At 40.2% G+C, this 20323-nt stretch overlaps 1 protein-coding gene across 1 annotated transcript in view; it reads right to left on the bottom strand.

Annotated features, from left to right (window-relative positions):
* LARS2 (leucyl-tRNA synthetase 2, mitochondrial) overlaps positions 1 to 20323 on the bottom strand; it is a 270655-nt gene that overhangs the window by 195209 nt on the left and 55123 nt on the right. The window contains exons 4-5 of the mRNA XM_063452103.1: positions 13386 to 13477; positions 1102 to 1162 (exon numbers count right to left, since the gene is read on the bottom strand). Of these exons, the coding sequence (XP_063308173.1) occupies positions 1102 to 1162; positions 13386 to 13477 (153 nt within the window). The remainder of the gene's footprint in view (positions 1 to 1101; positions 1163 to 13385; positions 13478 to 20323) is intronic.

Below are 20323 nucleotides of genomic sequence, written 5' to 3'. Positions count from 1 at the left end.
TAGAGAGAAGGCACTGTTTACATGGGCCTAGGGGCACCACTAGTTGCAGTCACTCAGACGGCTACTAGGATGCTCCCTGGGGCAGTGCTGCACAATGTGATAAAATTATAAAAATACACTTGATGCATTTCACCAAATAACAGGCTTTATCAAAGTGTTTTTGATAAAGCCTGTTATTTGGGGAAACGCGTCAAGTGTATTTTTTTAAGTTTTTATCTTTAATAAAAAGAGTACTTACTTTTTTATCTACCCTGGACCCTCCTGATTGCTTTTAGAAGGTTTAATCGCATGAAAACCAATAACATATATAATATGTTTTATTTCCTCTCCTCTTATTTTACATATGTACTATCATCTTGCACTACTTCCAATGAAATAGCCGAGTAATACTCCGCTATTTCAAACAGGTGGTCTCATAGAGACCATCAAATTAGAGCAGTGCCATGGTATCCCACGTATCCACATTTGTTTTAGTATGCAATGAACACATTTCCACTAACTTACTGATCCCACAACACCAATATATGCTTTACACTAGGCAGTCTTCTCCAACAGAATATTAATTACAAATACTTCTAGGAAGACATTATCACGGGCAACTGGAGGCTATTCCTAGCAGTATAGGAGTAAAATCTGCTGGTCTTCATAACCTTCACTTAAAAAATAGGCATATTTAACTTTTTAATAGAATGCATTTTGCTAGAGATAACTACAAAGAAAATCTACAGAGCTGATTAAAAGAAAGTATAAAACATGTAGGCACAGTTGGAAAGGATGTGGCAGGGAATTGAGGAGTTAACTAAAGTTGACTAAACCAGATCCTGGGTATACATTCTGTACTCAAAATAGCATTATCTTAGCAAAGGAATGAATAAAGTCAGTGGAAAACCAACTTTCAGGACACTCACATAGATCAGTTAGAAATGCATGTGTGCCAAGCTAAAGCTTTCATGCCAAGAAGGAACCCAAGATATCACTGACAGCCACCCTGCTTGAAATCCTTCCCATCCTGATTTAATATGTACAAAATTAACGCAATCAGCAGCCTTGGCTTGCATTAGTAGAGGGCTATTTCATTCAATTCTGAATACATTTACTTACCCTATCCCAGCTAAAGCAGAGTCCTACTCTGTCAAGTTGCTCCCTCATATTCCGAATATTACTGAAAGAAAGAAAACGTGGAAACAAAATGTTACAAATCTGCATCTGATACCGTCAAAAATGTTTCATATACACTGAAAACAATTTGGAAGCTTCTTATAAGAATAACTACTGTCCAAAGCTGCTTAAGAATTGTTGTATATTGTTGTGTGTCCCAGTTCTACCTGAAAAAGAAACATAGGATTACTGTATTAAAGGGACTTGTGAGGCACCATAACCTCCGGAGCTACTAATGTAGTAGTTAGTTACAGTGCCAGGGATCCCCAAGCATTGCCCAAAGGTTATCTGTGAAATTATTTGATAAATACTTTGCTAAGTGTAGCGCTGTGTTTCTTCTGGTCTAGCTAGTCTGATAAAGCAGATATTCCTACCTCTGCATTATCATACCAGAGTCATCTTCTGACACAATCTACCAATGAATACTGCCTGAATCTTGTATGATTTGTTATGGATATTTAGCATGTTGTAATGGTAAGAGAGTCTAGACTGTCCTTTTAATATTTCATTTATGGTGTACTCTAAGCACCATAACCACTACAGCTCTGTGTACTGGGTATAATATATAAATGGCTATAGATGCCACCCCCTAGTTATCGGTGAAACTGTTTGGCAGCAGCTTGAGAGAAAACAGGGACCTACAAGACTTCCATAGACCTCCCTCTGTTGAGCCTCTTCAATTCAGGCATAAATGTTACTTCCACACGATCAATGTCAATCTAATCCAAAATGGACAAGAATTATAAACGGAGACTGGAGGGCTAACCAAGACCTGCATATCACAACTGTCTAGAACTAACTCTAACCATGAATTGCAAAAAACTGCAATTACTGATGGTTTACTCACATTTACTACCAAGCAAATTCCTCAAATCATATGATCACTTTGTATGAAGCTCATACAAAGTGACTGTGACTGTGACTGTGACTGTGCAGGGCTTTATTCACCTCTTGTCTCTGTCAATAGTCATTGTTAAGTTTCCCCATTCTATGATTGCTACAGAATACACTGATCAGTCACAACATTAAAACCACCTGCTATCATATTGGCCCCCCCTCATGCTGCCAAACAGCTCTGATGCGTAAAGGAATGGACTCCACAAGACCTCTGAACTTGTCCTGTGGTATCTGTTACCAAGACATTAGCAGTAGATTCTAAGTCCTACAAGCACAAGTTGCAAAGTGTGGCCTCCGTGGATTGGATTTGATGTTCCAACACATGCCACAGATGCTCAATCAGATCACGGTCTGGGGACGTTTGTCATGTTCTTACAGCCATTCTTGAATAATTTTTGCAGTGTGGCAGGGTGTATTACCCTGCTGAAAGAGGCAACAGCCATCAATGAACATCATTGCCCTTAAGGGGTGTGCGTGGTCTGCAACAATCTCTAGATAGGTGGTACGTGTCAAAGTAACATCCACATAATTGCCAGGAGAGCAAAAACAAGGCGCAAAAGTGTACTGAGAACGGACAGCAGCTGAAATAGCCTGCCTTTCGGTGGGTCCCTGCTCAGATCACAAGCTGGTTTTAGCTCATCTTGTGCCATTACAGAGAGAACATATCTGAAGCATATCAGACTGGTCCCACCCGTACGGGCAGTCCAGATAACTAATTGCCAGGGCCCAAGGATTCTCAGAAGAACATTGCCCTTAGACAGCTGAACACTGCCTCCACCAACCAACCTTTTTTGCATAGTACATTCTGCTGCCATCTCTTTCTTGGGCAAATGACACACATGCACTCGGTCATTCACCTGATCTAAATAAAACGTGATTCATTAGATCAGGCAACCATTGCTACATGGTCCAGTTCTGTTGCTCACTTCACTATTGAAGATGCCTTCGGCAGTGGACAGGGCTCATCATGGCACTCTGACCGGTCTGTGGCTAGCAGCCCCATACACAGCATACTGTGTTTTCTGACACCTTTCTATCATGGCCTTTGTAAGCAACTTGAGCTACAGTAGCTCTTCTGTGTGATAGCACCAGATGGGCTAGCCATCACTTCCCACTTGCATCAACTCCCGTGCCAACGCCTGCCGGAGAGGCATAACAGTTAGCCTCCTGCCCACGGGCCTGTTCACAGACTTTAAAATGATACATAGGATATGGGGGTACATTGTGTTAATGTTGCGTTATTATGTAAAATGTTGAGCTGGATGAAAGCTTTTGTGTTAATTGTATTATGTAAAAGCTATTGTGCTATGTGTCTTGGTGTCCAGCAGGAAATTAATTTATTATGTCTTGACCCAATTATGTCCCAGACTTCCAGGCCAATTAGGTGTGACTACTCACACCTTCCAGAGCAGCTCTGCTGGGGTCCCAGCTTCAGAAAGGAATCTGGGTTGTGGGCTCTGACCTCGCATACAGTCAAATTGACCCTTTTGGAGTTGACAATACCACTTCTACCAGGCAGCCAGTTCATATATGCACAAACATAACTTTCGTTTTACCAAACCGATCTGCGTGCTTTTTGGATATGTTGTGCGCTCAAATCGGGGCTATTCTGGGATATACTTTTTATACGACTGGTTATGTCCATTATATTGGGGAAACTTTACACAGAGAGAATACTTTCACCATATTCAGCACATCTGGAATTAGGACTAATGGAAGAATGAAGGAATAACAGCAATAGACTCTCAAACCCGTGACACAGTGATTTTAATTTTGTGGCTGACCAGTGTATGTTTGCACTATATGACTGAAAACAATAACACATAAGTTAATCATGTTGCTCATCACGAGCTACACACACAGTTTTAATAGGTCTGTTATATAATGTACTGTTTAAATGTAGTGTGCTCAACAATACATGCATGTCAAGATTCCCCTTTGGGAGATGACACACCACCCATGATGCTAATTGCATCTTGGACATGTCAATCTTATCCACCTGTTCCCTATTCTGATCTCAGACCTGCCAAAAGAGACATTGAGCAGCATGTTAGCATTATGGAAAACTTTCAAAAACAATTCTTATTTCTGTATTTCTTTAATTTAACTATTTCCAGTAAATTGTTAGTTCATCAAGGGAATAATCCGCATTCCAGTCTCAGAATTCTCTCACCAGACAATACCTTGGCTATTAAGTAATTACTAAAGTCTATAGGAGTTTTACTATTAAGTTATCATTAACAAAACTATTACAGAATAGAGAATAGAGCCACTATACCAAGCTATATAATTGGGAAGTATCTGGTGGTTAAAATTCTCTATTGGGCACTTTGTAGAAAAATGCAATTTCTCTCTTTGACCATATATTTTCTTTTGCAAAAGATCACGCCTTGCCCTAGGAATTTAAATTTTCATAAGATTTAGAACTTTTGTCCTCCTGCTAAATGCTTGATGCATGCTTAATTTCAACATAGACTGTTTAACTGGACTATTCATTCTTGTAACAACTTGTGCTTTACAATTAATCAATATTTCTCTATCTCTGTCAACACACATGCAAGATTGTAGAGTAGGCACATGTCCTGTAGGCAGTTACTGTTTTCAGTACTTATATTATACCTTTTTGAGCTGAAATGGCAACTGTAGAGCCCCAAACAACTATAGCTCTTTAAAAAGAACATTCAATTCCATTTATACATTGTATTAGCAATGTATGGATCGGGAGAAAAATCTACTTAAAATTTTTTTTTTCCACGCCTGTCAATCAATTCTATGTCAAAGAATTGTTTCATAAAGGGTAGCAGTAGAGAGTACATGCACTGTAGTTGCTATGGAAACTCCCAAGCCGGGGCTAGTGTAGGAACTGAGAGAAACAACTTCACTCCGTGCAGACACCGGCATAAGTCAATAAGTCACATTTAAGTCAGTGTGTCAGCACCCCTGCTTGGGGAAGTGCCCTCAAGCAGGGACGGACCAGAGAACACCAGAGGAGGAGCTCAGGTGGACCTCTCTAATGAGATTGCGGCGGGGGAGCAGAGGCAAAGGTAAATGGTTACAGGTTCCCTTTAAGTGGGCTGGTGATAAGAAGTAAGGATAAGCCCTGGCAGCGTCCTCTCTACTCCACATAACTTTTGCTTCATAGCAGACCTGCAGGAACAGTTACTGAGACCTGAGGATATAAAACTAAGTGTTTTCCAGCTCCTCTAGTATCTGTGTGTGAGGCTGGACAGGAAGTGGAAGAGATCACTTGAAGGGGGAACAGGGACAGCACAGAGTGATGCACACTATATATATATCATAGGAAATGACAGAGTGATGAACACTTTATAATATAGGAGAGCAGTGATGCACATAAGACAGCAATAAGTAATGCACAATAGCTCCTGCAACAATCTTAGTAGGCTCCTGCAGCTCTAACAGCAATCTTAGGAGGCTTACAGGACTACAGAAGCAATAGAAGAGTGAGTACTGTGCAAAGAACCCTTCAAATCCATATACACCCTTCCCCAACCCTAAATTTAACCCCTCCAAAACTTAAAGCGACAATACAAGCTCTAAAACAGCTTTAGCTTAATGGAGTGATTTTGCTGTGTAGATCATGCCCCTGCATGAAGTGGTCTGGGTGTTATGTTATGTGCCCTACCTTTTCCAAGCCAGTTTTGTGAATCCGGAGTCCCTGATTGTCTGAGAGTGTCAGCTTACCACTCTCCATCAATCAGCAGAGCCCCTGCCCAGTGGCACTACCTGAATTTCAGAAGCCAGATGCCTGCTGGGGAGGAGTGGAGGAGATCGTCGTTGAAGGGTAACTTTGGGGTTAAACCACACAGGGATGATTTAACCCCTTGAGGTAAGAGTGCGCTGGGGGCCTCCAGGCACCATAAAAACTTAACTTAGGTGAAGTTGTTATGGTGTCTGGAGTGTCTCTTTAAATAGGCTGGTGGGAAAATATAAGTAGCAGAAGCGTTGGCCAGTGTCATTTGTAGCCCAGTCAACCTTAATAGCAGAGCTGCAGGAACAGTTTTAGAGGAGCTCCTCCAGTGTCTGTGTATGGATCTAGAAAGGAAGAGAAAGGGATCACTCTGCCCACTTGTAACCTCTCTTGCAGAATATGCCTTGCGGGAGAAGCAGGGACATTTTACCTGATACACACTGTATAAATACTACTGCAGTTGTAATATGATTAATTTGACTGGTCTACAAAAGACATAGGAGGGAGAGTACTTTGTAAATAAAAGAAAAGCCAGCATTAAAAGCCTAAACCTAAAAATAAATATTTACACCGTAAAGGGATACTATAGTGCTAGGAATACAAACCTGTATTCCTCGCACTATAGTCCTCTCTGGTCCCGCCCCTCCCTCGCGGCCTCTCCCCTCCAGGAGATAAAGGGTTAAACAAACTGCACCGAAACCACTTCAAAGAGCTGAAGTGGTCTGGGTGCTTATGTTTAATTGGAGTTAAACATAGTAATACTATGTTTAACTCCAATTAAAAAAAATAAACACCTTATGTACGAAATACTAAGTTTAACCCAACTCTAATCCTAAACTCAATAAGCCTTAAAACCCTTACTATATTTACCTGATTCTAGGACTGATCTCCCTCGACTGCAATAATCAACATTGCAGGGTTAAGGGGACAGGGACATTGCACCCAGACCACTACAATGAGTTGAAGTGGTCTGGGCGCCTATAGTGTCCCTTTAACTTACTAATCTATTAAATACTAAACACCCTATTACTTTAACATAAGCCCCTCTCTAACCTTAAATCTTCCTTAACCATATCCACCTATAACCTTATCTTTAACTCTGCATGCATATACACAGGGCATACACTCGTTATACTCACAGATTCAGGCAAAATTCACTACAAGCAGTGCAGAAATATGATGATACTTATGCAGTTGTCAAATATGAATATGTTTTGGAGGTTGTTTTTTTTTTTTATTAGATGTTTTTAGGCCTGTAATGTCCAGGTAATGAATTAATCATACTTTATCTGCCTTATTTGGGGGTTGGGAAGCAGATGGCGCCTTAGAATTTTGTGCCTGACAAGTAAATCTGGTCCTGCTCACAGGGACCATATAATAGATATAACCAGTTTTGCCGCATTAATCAATTCTTTCCTATAGGAGAGCACTGGATTGGCTGAATCTCTATGATCTCAGCCAGGAGATGGCAGCATGAAGACCGGCGCTGCGAGGGAGAAAAAGTAAGTAAAATCACCTTTTCTATTCCCTACAGGCTGAGACCGCGGTCCTAAATGGCCAAAAGGGAACTAACCACTTGTAATACCGGTATCTTCTAATCTTTAACTCTGCATGCATCTAGGAACCGTCAACACCCACTATAATCACAGAGGGTTATTAACTAAAGTGAGAATTTAAAGTGAATTTCAAAATTAGGGCCAGAGTAGCCAATCTGAAAACATAGTTGACATAGATCATTTTTACAGTTTGGTTATTTTGACCTTAAATATGCAATTCCCTTTGAATTCTTTGTTTGGTGAATAACCCTGACACATATGCATATATATTTTACACAACTATAGGTTTTTACGCCTGCAATGTCCAGTTAATAAATTAATTAAACCAGCTTTATCTACATTTGCAGGGTTTTTTGATTGAGGGGGAGCAAGGTGCAACTTAAAATTCTCTATTGGGCACTTTGGGCACTTTGTAGAAAAATGCAATTTCTCCCTTTGACCATATATTTTCTTTTGCAAAAGATCACGCCTTGCCCTAAGAATTTAAAATTCTGAGCCTACGGCACCTGGCATGTTAATGCAGCCCTGCTCAATGGATATATCTAATACACAGACCACATAAGTTTTGTGATGGTCCATCTGTCCTTACAGCACACCGCGTTTTAAAAGAGTAATATTTACCTAAAAAGTCCCTTTGATAAGAATGTATAATGAATATTCTTAACCCTTTACAACCCTTGTCCACTTCTCAGATACCATTATAAAATAACAGAAAGTATCTGCTAGTTACAAATTATGAAACATTTAACATTATTTTGGTCACCCACAGGCAAATATGAATGTCTTTACTTAAATGTAATATCTAAAAACACAAACGCTGGGTTTGATGAACATCTTGAAAAGTGCCGGCATTGTCCTCAAGATGCTCACAACCTTGTGAATCTTTCAAACAGGAGTTTAAAACATTGTACACAGAACCTATTTTACTGCATAACCTTGAGGAAGAAGACATCGAGCACTGAAAAATCACAGAAGCCACTGCTTGTGCACATGTACGTGGATTGGAGAGGCATTCGCATAATACATATGAAAGGAACATTAAGGACCAAGGCAACTACAGCTTATGGGGCATAGAGTGTAGTCATATACAAGTCAACAGCCGGGAGCCGTGCTGCAAATATTAAATAGATTGATACTGCAGGGTCATTATTCAGAATACAGATATGGATTTTCCAATCTAAGGCTTTCAATCTTAATCCACTTCTGTGCCCTGGAAACAAAATGGCTCTGGCACTACAGTGGCAAACAAGGGCATGATAATTTTAGTAAAGAGAGGAGATTAATTTTCTGATCTAAGTGTGCCACAATTTTACATGGCATTCGTATTATTTAATGCCATAAATTAACCATGGTGGGTCTGATTTGTTTTACAATTTTGCATTAGTATTCCTAATACTTTAAATGGTTCTAAACTTTTTAATAAACATTCTTTAGGAGGCATGTCTTGCAAAAGGTAAGTTTATTTGCAAACCAGTTTAGTGAATCGTGAGTCAATGGTTTCCTCAGAGAATCAGTTGGCCACTCTTAACCAATCAGCAGTGCCCATGCCCAGTGACACTCTGTGCTTCCTGAATCTCAAAATTCAGTACCGGATGTCGCCAGGTGAGGTGTGGAGACCACTGCTGGAGGCCACTTAGGGGTTAAACAATTTGATAACAAGCCACGGATCCAAGCAGCCGCATGTCACTAAGGCTCCGAGCGACGAACGCCCGTATTGCCGCAATATTGGATTTCTACCACCCCAAACTACCGGAAAAGTACCCCAAGACTTGACTCACCGGTCATGGGGAAGAAAACCAAAAAGCTACGATCCAAAAAACCACATATGGGCATGAATATCGGCGACCTGTGGCGCCAGGCCCGGAGTGGAGGGGAGCCCAAGATGGCCGACGGCTCAGATGCAGATACAGACATCTCCGATGATTTTTCCCTGGGCATGACAGAGAGGAGCACAGTGGAGCGGCAGGCCACAAAACCCTCCACCTCTCCACCAGACTCTGCTCCAGTAACGACTACAATTATGAAGGAGCTCCTCGCGGAACTTAGGCAGAACCTCCAGGCCGACATGGCCCAACTGCGACAAGAGGTACGAAGCCTAACAAACCGCATGGGGACCATAGAGAATGAGACCTGTGAAAATATCCAGCATACAGCCCAACTTCAACGGGTTGTGCAGGACCTGCAGGCTCATCAAGCTAGGACTGATCAGAAGCTGGCGGCAGCGGAAGACCAGAGGCGCAGTCTCAACCTTAAAATAAGAGGTATATCGGAGGAGACTTCGGAGACTGAGACACCACACATGCTGCGGCGACTCCTCGCAGCGCTGCTGCCACCCAAGCAGGCAAAACAGGTTGGCATAGAGGGGATGTTCCGCCTGCCAAAATCGGCAAAAGCACCGAGCCCGGCACCAAGGGACTTACTGGTGAGGTTCCAGAGCAGCAAGGATAGATCAGCGGTCATGGGAGCGATCCGGAACCATTCACCTTACACCTTTGAGGGAATGCAGCTCTCGTTTTATAGGGACTTCTCGGCATATACCATGGCATGGAGAAGGTCGCTACAAGCTTTCACATCCCTGCTCAGAGCCAAAGGCATATCATACAGATGGAAATCACAACATATGGAGGTCCAACATGGCACCGTAGCATACCCTGTTCGGGACTCACGGGAAGTGAACGACCTGCTGCCTCGCTTGGGACTACCTAAGGATGCTCTGAAAACAGTCCCAACCACACGCCACGATACCAGCAACCCACACATACCCAAAAGGGTATCCCACCACACATGAGACAACCACCGGCCCTCACAAAACCCCACGGGACCTTAGCTAAATGTGACACATAAGTACACATCTAAAATTACACCCGTGCCGTCCATCGACAGGTCATAAAGTTAGAATCAGTCACATGTATTAGGAGACCTACCAATGATACTGCTTATCAATTAAACAAACGGAGCTTACAATAACTATTAACACCATGCTACACAGTTTGCTGTGCCAGTAGACAACGCGATCATATTTTCAGCCAATTAGGCAATGTTTGAATGTCTCAAGTAAATACTTCATATGCTGGAACCATAGCATGTTTCGCGCAACAAGCTTGATGACTCTACCAAGACCCACACATTAGACAAGCGAAACTAGTCTGTACCCAGTAAGGCTACAGACCTTCACATGTTACTAGCCTGTTTTATCTTTTAGAATAACTTGTTTTTACTGTAAAATATGAAAATGTGCTGACACTCTTATGCCATATATGTTCAACTAATGTGTTATTTTTTCTCTTACAAAACTTAAAACTGTGCTGTATACCCATATATCACGTTATGACTGCTTGTGACTGCTGTTGTGGCTGACCAAGCCTATTTGTTATACCATGCACAACAAAAATAAAGAATAAAAAAAAAAAAAACAATTTGATAACGGTTTAACCTCCAGGGGCCTCCTGGCTCCAAAATAACTTAATTTAGATTATGTTGTTTTGGTGCCTGGAGTGTTCCTTTAAGTCATAGATTGAACATTCATAACAGTGGGAATACATCTCTTGCTACTTCAGTAGTAACTGCTACATAACCAGTGGCTCTAACTATGGCTTGCGTGGCTCCCCATAGTCGCCATGCAATACACTACATTTACTATTCTTAGTGGTCCATATTGTTACGATGTCACACAAGGTCTGCCCTTGGGAAGTGGAGTTGGTAGGGGGGACAGGATGGGGAGGAGGGGGGAGATTGGGGCTTTTATGCATTTATTGTTGTGTGGTTTTTTTTTGGGGGGGAGGGTGTTGTTTGTTTTATCAGATATAAGACTGTTATATTGAGAGAGCTTATGGGTGGGCTGCTTGTAAATAAGAGAGTCAGACGGGAAAGGCATGTTGCTTGCTAATTCTTTCCTTTTTTCAGTTTAGCACTGTGATATCCGTGAGGCCAGTTGTGGTTCCCCATTTGGTGAAATCAAATTTCTTTTACTTTGTCTACTGTTTTGTTTTTCCCTCTCTTCCTTTCCTATTCCACCACCCACCCCTTTACACCTTTATTAATTTGATGTATTGCATACGTTTAACCAAACATTTCTGCCAGCCCTTTCAAAGAGAAGACTCAATATTCCTGAACGTCGTTCTCGACTACTCCAAGAGTCATGTGATGACACAAGAAAGACACTTCCAGAAAGGCTCTGAGCCTGTGTTGTGAGTCAATGCATATCCCTTGGGATACTTTGCCACAAATGCATCAACGAAAAATGCAGGTGTAGCAATTTTATGCTCACAAACAATTCCTTTCACACTACTAGGCCAGAAGGCTAATCCTGACAGTTGGTTTCTCTTTGTCAAGGGACAGATTAGTTTCTAACATTATACCATGCCCCCAAACTTGGGTCAACATGCCTTCCTAGTGGCTACCGTAAATGAGCTGGCTGACTTCAAGGAGGGTATGTTAATTGCAGGAGCAGATCTAAACATCCCAATGGATACGGCACTCAATACCCCCTTGAGGTAGCAGTGTCATACCGTTTCACCGCATTCGCCAAGTAAGTAAAATTAGGGCCAGAGTACCCAATCTGAAAACATAGTTGACATAGATATTTTTTACAGTTTAGTTATTTTGACCTTAAATATGCAATTCCCTTTGAATTCTTCGTTTGTTGGAGGGCACTCAAAGGGCATGGATTTCACTTACTATTCTATGGTGCATGGCACTTACACCAGAAAAGATTTCATATTTCTGAATAAAGAGTTTTTATCTGTATCCCAAGACACCAATATATGTGCACGATACGGACCACTCCCCGGCATCCATACGCATGCGCGCTCCTTTGTTTTGACTAATACAAAATCGGTCTCTTAAAAGAGTCCATACTTCTGGATCAAGAAATTATGAACTCTTTTGTCACCCATTACGGGTCAGACATTTCCCTGATAGTGTTGTGGTAAGCACAGAAATGTGTTGTCCAACTGCGCTTAATGCTCACACAGCAAAAATATCCTGTCAGAGAAGATGTGGGCTATCATACGCAGGATTACAGATCTTGAAACTCGACAATAAAACCACTATGGGATCCACACTATCACGAGCGCCTCCTTGTTAGTAATGAATTTTCGAACTTACGCAGAAACACTATCTTCAAATGTGGCACTAACTTCTGAAATCCCAGCATTTATTCTATAAACACTCCTTCAAATGTGGTAGACTAATAGCCCACATTTTAATAACAGTTCTAAATACACTAAATGAAAAAAATGCACACAAAATCACCTTCTTCTCATGGGAGACAGTGACTGCGTTTCATGGTTACTACATGGAAATAACTATAAAATAGTAACGAATTGGTATGACGCTCCACAAAAAACACAAATTCTTCTCTGAAGCCTCAGACTGGTGCTGGAGAGGCCGGGGGCAGTCAGGCCTCTATTGCATATCTTCTCAGCCTGCATATTCATATATTTTAGTTTTCTAGTGGAGGAGGGTCTACAATAATGATGACCACATGGGTGGATAAGGCAGTGTAATTTCATCCTGCAGACACGCTCTTAAGCTGTACTAAACTACCCATCTGTAAACATAAAAAACCCTCTCCAAACATTTGATAACCACTACCAAATCCCTGATCCCTGTGCTCTGGCTGCATCAGAATTGACTGGACCACATGGAAGAAATTTGCTAGATGGAGGAACGTATGGCTGCATTTAAGGGCCAGTCTGACAGGTATGAGGAGGGCTGGAGAACCGGGCAGTTTTATCTGAGCAATAATACTTGAACGATTGGATGCGGTCTCCCACTATGGATAGCGTCCATGACATTACCTGGGTCTAAGCCACAAGCTAGCTTCCTCTGCTTTTTTTCCCTCTTTATCACTCAACCTTTACTTAATCCTCTTGATTCCTTTCTTTGGTTGCTATTGCAGATGGTGCTTTTTTGTGGATTTTTCACCCTCTTATTGACTGTACTACTTTTATATTGAACTTGGAATGGTTCTTCATGTGACTTAACATGTCTTTTGTATGTTTCTTATTATGTCTGAATGAATTTTAAAAGAAAAGAAAATATTCATTAGATGACATTTTTACCTCTTCGTCCATGTATCCGGCTGCAATCCATGTTCAATTGCTGCATTTTCAGCAGGCAGTCCAAAAGCATCCCATCCCATTGGATTAATGACCTAGTGGACATTGGAAAAAATTGGTCAAGACTATGGGCTTTCTTACCATGGCCTGGATTTTTAAATAAGCTGTTTCGAATTATTAAATAAATATATATTTTTATTTTATTTTTACATATATTTTTTTAATATATTAATATATTGTTTTATATATGAAATATTTTTTACTTTTAACATTTTGAAAAAATTATTTTAAAAATATATCAAAAAATATTAACTCATTTGAAAAGCTAAGGCAAAAATATTAAATTGATCCAATATTAAGCATTCCATTTTATATATATAACAACATAAAAAAAATCCATACAAAGTAACCTTCTCTGATTTTTGTTGTACAAAAAGATATCGAGCATTTTCTTCAGCCCTTTTACTGCAATTCTAGCTTCCACAGCTACTTACTAAAAAAAAACTACCTAGCTGCTTTAGCTTTCATATTTATTTGGAGAGAGTGTGTTTATGTCTCTTGCATATAAATAACTTTAATGTATGCAGCTTGCAAAATGCTAACATTGACCTGTTTCCAATTTAACAATCCAAAGTCAAGTGCTCCAACCCTGCCCCACCTGTCTCCTCCACTGTACAAAGGCTTTTAAAAGAAAAGCCACAGTTATTTCAAGAATGATTTGTAGATTGATATAGAGAGCACCATACAGTCTGTGCTAGAAATAATTGAAGATACCCTTATTCTACCCGTACCCAACCTAAAATTTACTCCTCCAAGAATATGTGTTTCTAGATGTGGTAAGATTTTTCAGCTATGAAGTATCACGTTACTGATAATTTGTTGAAACTAATAATACATTTAAGAAATGTCTCTTAACATGCTCTTCTATTGTCAACTTCAAGTTTCTAAGAAAATATTGTAAATGGATGCCACCGCTCACTGAGAAAAATACCGCTTGGCATCACACATGACGCATGCTTCATTTTATTATCATGACCACCAATCAAATTTGTTTCCTGCAACAGCTCTTTTGTTATTACAATAAAATAGATTTTCTATACATTGCTAACTGTTAAAGGGGTACTCTAAGCACCAAATCAACTTTAGGTCAATGAAGCAGTTTTAGTGTAAAGATCATGACTATGCAGTTTCGCTGCTCAATTCTGTCATTTAGGAGTTACATTGTGTAACGGATCCTAGTACTCCAGCTGAGTACATCCGTGAAGAATCTCCCAAGTCCCAAGCGCAGTAGTTATTAGTTGTGAATATAGCTCCCAATCCCCCAAACATTAGTCTAGACTTAATGAAGGAGTAAAACTATCTGTTTAATCCAGGCTCAATGGCCTGCTTTTATACAATACAGGGACACAGAAAACATGACACTCACATAAACACACCCACAAAATGTCCCCAAAATGCCATGTCACCATGACTAAGCATAAAATGACAAATTATAGAAAACACACAAAAATACATATTTCGCATAAAGGAACCCCCATAGTTCATACATACCCGGATAGCCTGTATCTTAGCGCCCAACATATCCGAAAAGCGTTCAGATCCCACGAACACAGCGAAATCCCCACCGGGGTGAGGTTTTGACCAACCGCTTGCGAGGCACCTGCCCAAAATAGTTCCATAGTTTTAGAGGTAACGGTCGGTCCTGTTCGGGAGTTCCAAAACGCATGAAAAGGTGAACGGTTACCCTGGCTCACTGGTTGTGTTTGTTCGTGAGGTCCATACGAACAAACCTACCAAACAGCACTCTCCTGGCTTGCAGGCGTTCACGTAGTTTCACTGGTGTTCGTGCCGTAGAGTGTCCGCATCAGAGTTCCAGACACTGGACGACCCAATCCCACTGCCTGCTTTTGTGTAACAAAAGTCAGAGAACTTTTCTTTGTACTTAACCCCTTAAGGACCAAACTTCTGGAATAAAAGGGAATCGTGACATGACACACGTCATGTGTCCTTAAGGGGTTATTGAGCATGGGGGGTGGTTGGTGTTCGGTAATATATAATACTGAATGTGAGGAAGGCAAAAAACAACGTTTAAAACGAGTTCCCTAACTGAGGAGGAGATCAGCTCCTGGGAAGGCAAAATAAAGGCAAATATCTGGGTTTTGTCACACATTGCTTTTGTTTCTATTTATGCAGGTCTAGCCACAGCCTGCATAAAAATAAAAAAAAAGGTTTGATTTTCAGTCATATCGCACAGCGGGATAAGTTCTTATCTCCTGTTCTGTTAAATGAACTTCCAAGCACCATGACAACTTCAGTGTCTAGAGTACGTGTATGCTGCATTTTGCTACAAAATGACACACATACAGAGTTTAACTGACTTGCTTGCTCCGGCAGAATCGCTGGGGAGTCATTAGCATGTCTGACATCAGCACGCATGATGTTGGTGACAGGCTGTCTGACGTCAGCACGCATCCTGAAAGCCCCTGCCACCTATGTCCTCTACTCAACCTATCCTCATCCTACATCAGGATCAGGGCGAATGAGGTCAGTAGAGGAGGGTCAGGCTGAAGGCAGAACTTGGAGCTGGAATGGAGGTAAGTTTTAGCTTTAGTTTTGTTTTTGCTCCTATTTAAGCTTTGTAACATTTAATCAGAGAGGCAGGTCTGGAAGACTTACTCTACTCAGAAACAGTGTTTTAGTAACCCTTTAATCACAACAGAAGCAAGATCTAGTGGGTAGGTATTAGTGCAGGAGATAAATTCTAAATTAAACACACTGTGCAATTAGGGAAGCTGAAAAATGACTTTTCAGGACATGTGGAGGAAGGCTGTGTGAGTCTAAGAAAAGGGAGGTTAGGCTAGGACTGCATAAACAATGTGATTCCATTCCTAAATAATGCTAAGAGTAAAAATGTTTGTTTTGGGTGCTCCCTCAATGAACTTTGACACATATCACATAAGAGGATTATCATTTAAATCGATTCACCTCTCATGGTTTGTTATATTAAATTTTTCCAACAATTAATGTATGTAGCTGAATTTGGTTTTAGATATTCTCTACATTTCATTGTCTTATCAAGGGCAACACAAGGTCCAGATTTTACTGATATTTTATCCCTAAATCCTGGGCTGCTAATGTCAGAAACAATAATGTAAGAAATGAATACACTGCCCTCATGTAGTTACCTTTTAAAGCAACAACAAAGATTATGATTGGGTGGGGAGGGAGGGCAGGGGTGGCACCATCAATAGCCATTCTATTATTAATAGATTATTTATTTGTTTTAAGAGCTATTACTGTAAACATTTGATTTCCATTCAGAAATAGAGGGATTCTACATTTAATGAATGAACTTCTCCCGCACAATATATTATCTTTTTTTATACCTGAATTTCAATCATATTTGATGGGGATTAAGGAGCTCAGATACTTTACTATAGCCTCTGTGGCTTCTAAAGCTGCTTTGGCGTAGAGGGACTTATCAAACTAGGTATAGTATTATTTAGTTATTCTTCCTAAGAGCCAGAAAATATAAAGGAACTGCTGTAAAACATAATCTTTATTGGCACGGTCAGCACTGTGACAAGATGAATTTGCAGTTCATTTGTTATAGCATCAAACTAATATGTCAAGCATTGATGGTTCTTAGAACAACTGTTGCAATTTATTTAGAAAAGCTGTGGGTTTTGTCAGCACGGGATTATATTGTGACTATTTTTGTTTTCCTCTCAATGGAATGCAATAACAGCTACATGGTAAAAATGTATGAGTTATTTATATAATATATATTATAATATATCATACAAAGAACTCATACATTTGTACCATGTAGCTGTTACTGCATTGCATTCCATTGAGAGGAAAACAAAAATATATATAAATAATTTTTAAGCAAAAGTCAGATAGAAGGGAAGAGGTATGTATGTCATGTTAATATAATTATAATAGAAGCACTGCATGGGTTGTGCAGCACTGACCCAGGAAGCGCCTCTAGTGGTCGTCTGAGTTGCCTACTCCGGCGTCACTTGACAAGGGGGCACTAATGCGCACGAGCATTAGGCCTCCCCAAAGCGAAGCATTGAATCAATGCTTTCCTATGGGGAAATAGCTGGCACTGGATATCCTCGTACAGAGCGTCCAGCGTCAGTAAGTGGACCAAAAGTCCAGTATAATTCCGGCAGCGCCTCTAGTGCTGTCTGGTAGACAATCGCTAAAGGCTGTCTTAGTGCTGCAATGTAAACATTTCAGTTAATAGGGACACTGTATCCAGACCACTTCAATAAGCTGAAGTTGTCTCGATGCTTATAGTGTCCCTTTAAGCTGTAGTTATTCTGGTGACTATAGTGTCCCTTTTACCTTAAACTCACAGGATCAGATCTTATCAAAAGTGATTGCGGAGTAAAGTTCTTAACGTGAATGAAACCAAATGATGGTTTCTGATATTATATTGGTTTCCATGATTAAAGCACCACAATTCCACAGTACTTCTCCCAGTGACATTTACTGCTATCTTATTAAATATAGAAATTGAACCCTTTAGATCTTTCAAGTCCCTTGAAATTCAAAAATAAATATACAATGTGTCCTCCACGGCCCAATGTTCACTATAAGACAGATGACAATTTTCTAACTATATAGCCAAGGCCAGAAAAAGGGGTGTAGGTTAGCGCTAATAATATATAGGACAGGCAGCGACCTTATAGAGGGTAACCCTCTAACCCTCTATACAAGGAATACAAGGTAAAAAACAGAGAAAGGTTGCGCCAAAGTTAAAAAATAATCAGTAAAAACTATATAATGATAAAAATAATAATAATAGTAGATAAGTTCCAATGAGTGTCAGAAGGTCAAATGGTTCAAGTCTCTAATTCCGCTGTGGGGGTGACTTCTCTTGTTGTAGTGGTTCACACCGTCTCGTGATATGGAAGACACAAGAAGAGAGGACCAATCGTGCGGAGTGTATAACAGTAAATGTAGTAGTATTAAATCATATGTATTTCACTCACATTTAGATGAGCTATAGCCAGCTCTGGGTTTGTAGGCATATAGCGGAATAATCCCCGCTTACAGGATGTGTTGGTGCTTGTCCTCCAGGGGTTGGGTCCAACTTTCAGAAGAAGAAGATAAAAACAGTAGATAGTGCTCTCTGATGGTATTTTTGAGGTGATGAATAAAATAAGATAAAATATACTCACAAAAGAAGTGCAGGTCACACTGCACTTTTGAGGTAGCGTTAGTGGTATAATCCCCACTTCAGGATATATAGTATAAAAATGCCAGGAAAAATAGTTGAAATAATAAAAATTATAGTTGTGTGTAAAAAATGATAATGGTGCATATATCTAACCAAAAAATCATTTATTCTTATAAAACACAATATAAAATAACCATAACACGTTTCACCGCTGGGGCTTTATCAAAATGTTGATAAAGCCCCAGCGGTGAAACGCGTTATGGTTATTTTATATTGTGTTTTATAAGAATAAATGATTTTTTGGTTAGATATATGCACCATTATCATTTTTTACACACAACTATAATTTTTATTATTTCACTTCTTTTTACCTTATATAGCCAAGGCCAGTCTTGACTATTTTGTATAATTTGACTATTTTGGTATCTACAGTCTCCACTGTAATTTACAAACATTGCAGCCTTTTCTGAATTAAATTCAATGCATTTTCCCTCTGTGTACTAATTATTTCATCCTTTTATATGAATATTTTTTTTTATCAGTCACAACTGCTCTGGATGGTGCCACCAAGCAATTAGAAAGCTCTGAGAGGCATACCTTTTTCAAGCCACAATAGATTTGAAATGAAACAACCGAGATGCAATTGTGCAGACTTTTTTAATTCAAAGGGTTGAACATAAATATTGTTTGAAACATTTAGGAATTTCAACCATTTTTAATACAATCTTTTGGCTGAGATTGTCAATTCTGATGATCTCAGCCAAGGAGGAGGGCCAGAGCCAAGCACCACCCTGGCCAATCAGCATCTCCTCATAGAGATGCATTGAATCTATGCATCTCTATGGGGAAAGTTCAGAGAGGGAGATGCTGAACATCAGTGCTACACATCCAGGAAGTACCTCCAGTGGCCATCTGAGGAGTGGCCACTGGAGGTGTCCCTATGGAAAATGTAAACACTGTCTTTTTTCTAAAAAGACAGTGTTTAAATTAAAAAGCCTACAGGGACTGACTCACCAGAACAACTACATTACGCTGTAGTTGACCATAGTGTCCCTTTAACTGCAAGTTGTTTGTTTGTGGGTCTTTCTGTTCTGTCTTCAGCAAGTAAAATGCATACTTGATCAGGTGATTGACTTGTCCGCTGCACAATATCCCACTGTTGTGCCTTAAAAAATTCCTGGGTTGCTTTCGCAGTATGTTTTGGGTCATTTTCCATCTAGAAACTGAAGCACTGTCCAATCTCAGTAGACAATATATGCCTATACACTTAGTCATTCCAAGCCTTTTCTGTACTTTAGTCTTCCCATCAGTCTGGTACAGGTTGATTTTAATTTCATTTGTCCAAAGAGTGCTGTTCCAGAACTGGGCTGGCTTTTTTAGAAGTTTTTTTTTGTTTTTTTTTGGTAAAGTCTAAGCTGGCCTTTCTATTCTTGAGTCTTATGAATGGTTTGCACTTTGTGGTGAACCTTCTGTATTTGCTCTTGTGATGTGTTCTCTTCATAGTAGACTTGGATAATTATATACCTATCCCCTGGAGAGTGTTCTTCACTTGGCTAGATGTTGTGAAAGGGTTTTGCTTTCCCATGGAAAGGAGCTACGATCATCCACCACCATTGTTTTCCATGGATGTCCAGGTCTTTTTGTGTTGCACAGCTTACCACTGCGTTCTTTTGTAGCTCAAGGATGGCCTTTTTCACTTGCATTGAGAGCTCTTTTGACCACATGTTGGTTCACAGCAACAGCTTCC

Source organism: Pelobates fuscus, chromosome 4, assembly GCF_036172605.1.
Source record: "Pelobates fuscus isolate aPelFus1 chromosome 4, aPelFus1.pri, whole genome shotgun sequence".
NCBI lineage: Eukaryota > Metazoa > Chordata > Amphibia > Anura > Pelobatidae > Pelobates > Pelobates fuscus.
This window is presented reverse-complemented; position numbering and strand designations above follow the sequence as displayed.